Here is a 9,437-nt window from a genome sequence, read left to right as displayed (position 1 = left end):
GATCAAGGAAGTTTTGGGAGTACTGATGTAGTCAGCCACTTGGGCTGTTGTAATATTAAAGGCTCCATTAACTGGACTTCATCTTTCTTACTGTTCAGAGTCCAGAAGTCTAAGAGTTGATGCCAACACTGATGGTTTCTGTTTCTCCTTGGCTACATACAGACAACCTCTTGGACACGTATTCTCCGGCGGCCTTTTCCATGTGCGTGCATACCTGGTCTCTCCTATTTCTTGTAGATGTCAAGACATTAGAAGGTTGGGGCCTTAACCCAACCTTCTGAGCTCAATTAATTTTCAGTGTCTCTTTAAAGGCCCTGTCTCACTAGGGAACTCACTGTGGTTGACCTGACAACTGATTGAGAGCAAGGCTAACGGTGTTTTCTCGATACAGGACTTCATTTTCCTAGAGAGACGCAGGAGGGAATACACACTGTTTTTCATGCTTATCCTTCGCTGATTTCCATTTTAATCTGTAAGTGATTGCTCATTACAGATTTAGGAGAAACTGCTCAGAATGTTGGTGCTAATCTCACGTGTGTGCCTTGGTGTTTTTGCAGTAGAAGTTGGGCAGGCAGCACTGCCTCTGTCTATCCGGAATCTCCTGTTTTGTTCTCATCTTTTCTGTTTGGCTCTGATGCTAGCTTCTGTCGCCGTCACCGACAGGGCCAGTGAGAGAACACTGCCTGCCACAGTGGACATGCTGCGCCCAGCCTGTCTTCTGTCATGCCAGCTATTGTGGTTGCCACTCACTCTCGAAGATGCCTCTGCGTGGTCCCTGCAGGGCTCAGTGTGAACAGCATCTAAATATTAATAAGTGGATGCTATTGTAGTTAGAAGGCCACTCTCCCACTCCTTTAAAAAAATGGTAGTGCTAGCATGTTATGCTCTTGGGTCGGCATCCTGTCACGTGACGTGCTCATTGGTATTCATGCAGTGCTTCAGAACAACTGTGTGAGCCCGCGATTCTTTTAATTAAATAGCTGGGGAAGCATCTCCCGTTATCTCATTTGAACTTTCGGGAGTGTAATTGCTGGTTTCCTCCATGTTTTCTTTCCTTTTTTTTTTTTTTAAATGTATAAATAAAGCCTTCGGTTTTTAATTTCCCTCGAACTCTTCTGTACTCATAAATACTACCCTTCCTGACAGTTTTTTGAATCAGTTCGTTTAAAATAAAAGTTTATGACTTTATATTTTCAATGCAGTATTAAGAGGCAGATTGCTGTAATTTCCCGTTATTCAAAAATTGTTACTAATAAATATTGTGTCCATTGTTACAAAACAGTAAAGTGTACACTTTCCTCCACTGTGTTAAGCTTCATTATTGAACACATGTGAGGTTGTAGTATGGTTTGGTGGTTGATCCTAGGAACCAAGTTCTTTCCGGGTAAATGTGATTTGGAAGTACGGTCTCTATAGAGGTGGGAACTGCTTCACAGCTGCCAGAATACATGTAATACATTGATCATAAAGCAAGACTTATTAGTATGGGGTTTTGGATATGTATGGTTCCAGACGGTGACAAGGAGATTTTTGGTTTTGTTTTCCTCCTAAGAATCTGCTATTGATGGGTTGCTCATGACTGATAATAAATGACCCATTCAAAAGCCTGGAGTGTCCAATATATTCCAAGGACTGTTCTAGACACTGAGAATCACGGAGTGGCCAAAACCGGGCAAACAGCCTCATCTCATGGAGCTTAAGGAAGGGGAGCTGGATGGCTCTGACCGGGTGTTGAGGAGTGGGGAGGAGGTAGCAGGCAGGAAGGAGCGGGGCTGCTGGAACTCTCTGTCTCTTCGTGCAAATTAGGAAACACACGCCTTCCCCGAGATATTTTGTTGCAATGAAATGTCTGGATATGCAAATTGTTGGTAGTTATGGTGTGAATGGTTCTCCCTGGAGCCGTTCCCTCTTGAAAAACACACGTGGCAACCACTGGAGAAGGGGTATCGCTTTGCTTTAGAAGCCGGGCTTCTCTAGCAGGGGTGACTTGTGAATAGAGATTTGAGTGACATGAGGAAAGGATCTAACAGATGTTTAGGGAAGAAATATCTCAGGTAGAAGAGAGAAAGTACAAAGCCCCAGGGGCGAGTGTGTGATAGGCATTTAAGGAAGAGCCGTAATGGGAACGCCAGTTCTGGCTGACCAAGAGTGGATAGCCTGAAGACTGAAAAAACGAGACTGGAGATGGGAATCAGAGTTACAAAGGGAGGGGGTGGGGACAACTCAAAGAGGACTTTGTGGGCCATGACGAGAACTGGGAGAGCAAAGGCAAGTGAAGGGTTTTGAGCGAGAGCGAATGATATGCTTTGTACTAGAGGTAGACGTTCCGCAGAGAGGCCAACCAGTGACTCCTGACAATCCACACAGGCCAGATGACTGCAGTCCAGGCAAAACAAGCAACGTCCACCACACCTACCCCCTGGCGACGTCCAGAGAAGTGGTCAGTTGAAAAATGGAGTTTGTGAGAGAAGCACCTGGGAACTGTCCAGCTTGGCTGAGCATTTAGAGAGGAAGGGTGGCCACTGATGAACCAGGAGGACTTCAAGAGGAAGAGGTTTAGATGGCAGTTCTAGAGATTGCTTGTCAACGCTGGAGAAGTGGAGACTGCAAGTGGATGATTGGACACAGGAGTCTGGAGAGCAAGGAAGGGGACACTGGAGATGACTGTGCTGAGGACAGTGTGCTCTTGAGGGAGCCTCCACGGGCCTGGAGTTGAAGACTAGCTGTGGAGTTAGCACTGCTTTCCAGGTTCCAGCCGGAGCGGTGCTGCCTCTGAACCCAGAAGCCCCCCACCACGAGGATCACAGCCTGTTGAGGTGTTACTAGTCTTTCCTCAACCCACTGAAACACTCCTTGTTCACTCGGGAGAAACCATGAAGGGCCCTGCTTATCTTTACAACCTGGGTGCAAGCTGCTGGCTTGCTCTTCTGCTCGGGAGCTAAGGCTCCATCCAGCCAATGCGGCTGCCGTCCAGAGTGAAACTACAAGGTGCAAATACAGCTGCCGGCACTCACAGCGCAGTGGATGTGCAGTAGACCTCAGGAAAGGAGTGGCTAAGAGGCAGGGAGCCACTGAGACTTTTTAAAGTCCCGTAGACACTTCTCTGGGAAGCTGTTAGGAAGGTATGAGAAAACATGAGAACACGCGTCCTGGGTGTTTGACATATTTCAATCCACAACTGGAGGGGAAAGTTAACAACAACAACAAAAGGATAGGATATTTGCTTGTTTGAGAAATCTAGTCTGCATTGAGGCTGTGATTATGGGGAGAAGCATTGCAGCTCAATACGGCATCCAATTTACTTTATACATACAAACATCCATTCTGGGCGTGAACTTCCAAGGAAGGCTTTCCTGAAGACTGGTAGTTCACACCATTTTTGGGCTAAGAACCTCCTTCCCCCTTATGAGAAGATTTATGTTTTTTTTTTAATTGAAAGTTTGGGGTCTGGAGAGATGGCCTGCTGAGTAAAGTGCTTGTTGCACAGGTGTGAGAATCTGCATTTGGATCCTGAATTTGCATAAAAGCTGAGGTGGCAATGTGTGTCTATGATCCTAGAACTGGCAAGGCCAAGACAGGAGGGTCCTGGAAGCTTACTGGCCAACTAGGGCCGCCTAAATGGCAAGTGTGAGGCCCAGTGAGAGACCTGTCTCAAAAAATAAGGTGGGGCCGAGCATAGTGGCACATGCCTTTTTTAATGCCAGGACTCTGGAGGCAAACAGATCTCTGTGAATTCAAGACATAGCAAGTTCTGAGTCCCAGGTCATCCAGGGCTGGATAGTGAGGCCCTGTCTGAGCAAACAGTAGACAGCAGTAGAGGAAGACATCTGATCTCAACCTCTGGCCTCCCTATGTGCACACATGGGCAAGTGCATCTGTATAGATATGTACACACATACATGCACACACACACATATCAGTATACATACACACATGCACATTAGTACACACACAGACACATACATGCACATCTGTGCACACACATGCATCAGTACATATACACACATACACATCAGTATACACACATGCATATCAGTACATGCATGCACATGGTACTCACATACAAACACACACACACTTAAATTTTTAGCAGAATGTGTAATGCAAGGCTGCAATACCAATACTTGGGGAAACTGAGGCAGGGAGCTCAGAAGTTTGAGGCCAGTCTGGGCATTTAGTGAGACCCTGAATTGTAAAACCAAATTAAAGAAATAAACATTTATTTTCACATTAAAGAGACACGTGTTCATATTAATTTAGAAAATACAGGAAATGTTTGGAAGAGGCATCGATACATCCATCATCCTGAGATGACCACTGCTTGAAATGCAGTATTCTCCCTTTCTGAAACAGAGGAATCACCCGCATGCACATCTACATCTCATTTACTGTTTGGGACTTCAGTTGATTTACCTCTCTGAGGTATTTAAATTGTTTCCAGGGGCTAGAGAGATGGCTCGGCAGTTCAGAGTAGCTGCTCCAGTATCCACATGGCTTGTGACCATCTGTTACTCCAGTTCCAGGGGATTCGATGCCCTCTCCTGACCTCCACAAGCAGCAGGCACACACGTGATGCACAGAGATACGCGTAGACAAGCACACACACGTTAAAAAAATTAAATTGTTTCCAATTTTGGCAACTGTTAATATTGGTACAATGAACTTTTTTGCATATAAGTCTGTGTTGGCTGTTTTTTGTTTGTTTGTTTTGTTAAACTTTTAATGATAGAAACAAAAACATACCTAAAAGCAAAGCTTCCGGAAAATCCATCTGTTCTTTTCTGTCTCATATCCTTCTTCAAACTTGACCTTGGCTTCCCACCTTGCCTTGCGTTTAAGGGCTGGGTCCCTAAAGACATCCTTGTTGACAGCGGGTTTTATCCAGGGGGATGTCAACAGAGGACCTGTGGGCATCAGGTGATTGTACTCACAAGCTTTCGCAAAGGACTTGATCTTTGACCACTTGGCGATTTTCTTGCCCATGACAGCTGTCACTGTTCGGGGATACAGGTCAATTCCAGTTGTCAGGGCATGGCTGTAAGGGTGGTCTGAGGTGCCATCATCAATGTTATTCACGATGATGACTTTGTGTCCGGAGTCGCGTCCAGCCAAGACCAACACCACTTTCCCAGTTTCATGAACTTGCCCATTTAGACAGGAAGCAACTGGTTCCCAGCAGAAAGGAAAGGAGGACACTCTGCTAACCCTTCACCCTCACCTGCTGATTTGATGTCAGCTTGACACAAGATAGAGTCACTGGAGAGGAGGGAGCCTTGATTGAGAAAATGACTCAGTAGCTAGGACTATTGGGCAAACCTATAGTTAAGGGTATTTCCTTAACTAGAGATTGATGGGGTGATGTGGAAGTATCATATATCAATCTGTTGATTTCATTGGTTAAGCAATAAAGAAACTCCTTGGCCCTGATAAGTTAAAACATAGGTGGGAGGAGTAAACAGAATAGGATGCTGGGGGGAAGAGGAAGTGAGCTCAGACCCGACAGCTCTGCTCTCTGGAGCAGAGACGCCATGCTCAGCTCTCCCGGGTAGACGCGATAGCTCNCGCCATGCTCCGCTCTCCCGATAGCTCTGCTCTCTGAGGCACACACGATGAAGCTCCAACCCAAGATGGACATAGGTTAGAATCTTCTCGGTAAGCGCACCTTGGGGTGCTTACACGAATTATTAGAAATGGGCTAGTCCAGGTGCGAGAGTTAGCCGAGAAGAGGCTAGATATAATGGGCAAGCAGTGTTTAAATGAATACAGTTTGTGTGTTGTTATTTCGGGGCATAAGCTAGCAGGCGGCTGGGGACGCAGCCCCGCCGCACTTATTTCAACAATGGGGAGCAGCCCATTGTGGGCTGGGTGAGTCAATTGCTGGACAGATGATCCTGGGTTATATAAGACAGCTGGATGAGGAAGCCACGAGGAGCAAGTCATTAAGTAGTACCCCTCTGCGACCTCTGCATCAGCTCTGGCCTCCAGGTTCCTGCTCTATTTGAGTTCCTGACCCGGCTTCCTATGATGATGAACAATGCAAGTCAAATAAACCCTTTCCTCTCCAACTTGCTATTCGTCATGGTGTTTCACTGCAGCAATAGAACCCTAATTAAGACAAAGTCTTCTCAAATTTATGATTATTTCATTACAAAAAGACAATCTGCCAGGAGGTGGTGCTGGCGCACACTTTTAATCCCAGCACTTGGGAGGCAGAGGCAGGCGGATCTCTGTGATTTTGAGGTCAGACTGATCTACTAGAGTTAATATCAGGACAGGCTCCAAAGCTACAGAGAAACCCTATCACAAAAAACAAACATCATCATCAACAACAACAACAACAAAATCCAATTTACCTTTCTAAGCAGGAATTAGGAGAGCAGAAGTCTCTCCATCCACTGCCTTACCAGGACGTAATAGTAATAACTTCTTGTTTTAATTTGAACACCTATATCAGTGATTGCTAATTCCCTGAAATTTATCTTTTGAGTCACTATTTTTCCTATTAATTTATACCAACTCTTTATATATTAAATGATACCCACAAGCACAAGTTTATGGCTGCTGTACTCATAGCAGACAACACATGGACACTCAAATGTTTTTCAGTGACCTAATGCACACTAAATGTGGTATATAGGCATAGTGGAATATTATGCAGCCATTATAAGGAATGAACATTCTGTCATTTGAAGCAAAATGATTGGGAGTGGAAGACATATGCTACGTGAAGTAAGTCAGATATACACATAAAAATACTTCATCTTCTTATTGGTATGTGAACATTAAGAAAAATCTGATCCAAATGTATATTAATGGTTACTAGAGACTAAGAAAGTTGGGTAATCAAGGGAATGTAAACCATGGGTCCTCAGAGATAACAAGTTCCAGTATTCTTTTAAACTTTAAAAAATTATTTATTTACATTTATTTATTTAAATTTATTTATTTCTGTTTTATAAGCATTGGTGTTTTGCCTGCATGTATGTCTGTGTGAGGGTGTTGGGTCCCCTGAAACTGGAGTTACAGAGAATTGAGCTGCCACGTGGGTGCTGGGAATTGAACCTGGGTCCTTTGGAAGAACAGTAGGTTCTTTTAACTGCTGAGCCATCTCTCCAGTCCCACAAGTTCCAGTACTGATGATAACTTATTTCATAGTAGGTGACAAGCTAGAAGAGAGGTTCCAAACACAGAATAATGCTCAGGTGAGTGATGCGATTATCCACCATTATTTAATCAATGTGCATTATCGTTCATATTCTATTAATGAACTGAAACATTACTCTGTCGTGTGACAAAACTTCTCCTGAGGAGACATAGCACACACATCTACCTACCTCAGATAGGCATCACACAAGCGACCCAAGTATGGTTACCACCAAAGTCCAACTTGGGGAACCAATGAATTTTATTGGAATTACTTACTGTTGTGAAAATTCATTTAGCCAATAGCTTTTGGCATACCGGCCCTAAGGGCGTGGTTTGAGGGGCTATGTGTGGACTGATAAGTGGGGATAAGAAGCATGCTCGCTCTCTTGAGAGGTTGGAGCAGAAGCAAGCTTGTGCTGTTGATCACATCTTCCTGGGGCAGAGCTGTAGGACATGGTGGCTTCCATCTGGTCCAGTATACCTGGTCCAGTATACTGTGAGTCTGAGTTTCCCTTTGAATCCCAATTCCTTTGTTTCCCCATCATAAAGACAATTTGTAACTCTTGCAGTACCTCTCGCATTAACTTACAAGAAGTGAGGGTTTACTTACAGGAGCAGAAACGACTCAAAGACAGCTGCATCACTAAAGCATGGGTGATAGCTCACAAAAACTGGGAAACCTGAAACATATGGCACAGCCTGCAGGCAGTTCAAAATGTTGGGAAGTGTTCAACCTTGGAGGTTGGAGGTCTAAACCTCTTCCAGGCCATTTGGCTGGTTTCTGTTTCTCCCAGGCAGCTGATCTGGTGTCAGAATCTTCTTTGAGGCTTGGCTTCTTTGAGAGAGAGTCTCAGCTTTCATGGCTTACTCTGGCAGGGAGGGACCTAGTGGATCTGATCAGTTTCAGAGACTTCCTGAAGCTATTCGAGTTGTTTCCTTTCCTGTTTAAGGAGCTCCACTCCAGGATGGAAGGAATAAATGAATGGATCTTGGAGGGAACTGTTACTCAGCATACACTGTGCTCGTAAGTGTGAAGCATTTCTCCAACCGACAAGCCTCTCTGCCGAAGCAGTAATCCAAATCAAACCAGATCAAACTAGAAAAGACCCAGGTTTAATGGACGCCAGTGCTCCTGGGTGACCCCCCCCCCCCCCCGGGGAAAACATGGAGAGGGGAAAAGGAGAATCAGAATGACCATAGAAAACAAATGTTCATTCTCTGGGGGGGCAGTTTAAATAGCCTGTGGGAGTGGTCTTAACCCTCCCTGGGGAGGGGTCACCATTTGGTGGGTTTTCTTGGAGGTGGAGTCTGGACTGCGGCCACTCCCAGTGGAGGAGGCTTGGAACTTTCCACTAAACATTTCAGACTCTTTGTATATATGGATGCCAGGGGGCTGGGGTGAAACTCCCAACCAAACAATAATTATCACGGGCATAATTATCATGAGTCAATCAAAAGCTTTACAAATTCAGGGGATGGAAATGTTAACTGCCTGATTTGATGATTACAGCCTGTATGTACTGAGTTTGCATACTATACACTGTAAATTTCTTCTATTAAAATGATAATTTAAACATTTTTCATATCTGAAAATTGGGCTTGTCATTTGATTTTCATTTCCCTTAGTACATTTTCTGACAGAGAGATATTTAATGTTTTACATGAGCTCAGTATTGTGGTATATGCCTCTAATCCCAGCACTGGGAAGACTGAGACAGAAGGGTTTTGAGTTTGAAGCTAAGTTGTTCACCATAGCAAGACACTTTCAAAAAAAATTTTTTAAAAAAGGTTTATGTGGTCAAGCAACTTAAATCTGTATTTATTAAACTGGCAAATGTGGGAGCTTGTCATGCGATTCTTTTGTAAATAAAATAAACTGAAAGCCATTCCTCAGTAAGGACCTGTGGGTTTCACTCACACTTTAGAAACTCTTCTGTTCCTGGCCCAGTTCACAAAAGAATGCCCTTCTTCTCCCTTGCTCTGCTTCCTAGGGCTCTGTGAATGCTACGTGCAACTACAATCAGCATGTCGGTTTTCCTACCTGCTGTGATCTACACTCTGTCAGTCCACAGTGTCCAGCAAATCTCCCTCCATGTTGATTGAACAAAGGAAAGAGTGATCTCTGGGGCTGGAGGGACCATAACAGGGATGCCTAAGGCTACTGTCTAGATGGTGGTGACATCTTCATCCTCAGGCTGTGGAAGATGGCTTAGAAATGAGAACTTCTCAACACAGATTTCAGGGTAGACTCTTAACTGGTCAGTACTGGTGCCAGTAGAGTGAGGATGCAC

General features: G+C 44.6%; 1 protein-coding gene across 1 annotated transcript in view; it reads right to left on the bottom strand.

Annotated features, from left to right (window-relative positions):
* Nucleotides 1-4,743: 4,743 nt before the first annotated feature.
* LOC126508517 (60S ribosomal protein L27-like) overlaps nucleotides 4,744-9,437 on the bottom strand; it is a 63,047-nt gene continuing 58,353 nt past the window's right edge. The window contains exon 2 of the mRNA XM_050153813.1: nucleotides 4,744-5,165. Within this exon, the coding sequence (XP_050009770.1) occupies nucleotides 4,744-5,165 (422 nt within the window). The remainder of the gene's footprint in view (nucleotides 5,166-9,437) is intronic.

This window comes from Alexandromys fortis, unplaced genomic scaffold (genome assembly GCF_014885135.2).
Source record: "Alexandromys fortis isolate MF-2015 unplaced genomic scaffold, M_Fortis_MF-2015_v1.1 scaffold_79, whole genome shotgun sequence".
Lineage (NCBI taxonomy): Eukaryota > Metazoa > Chordata > Mammalia > Rodentia > Cricetidae > Alexandromys > Alexandromys fortis.
Note: the sequence above shows the minus strand (reverse complement) of the source record. Positions and strands in the feature narration are given on the sequence as shown.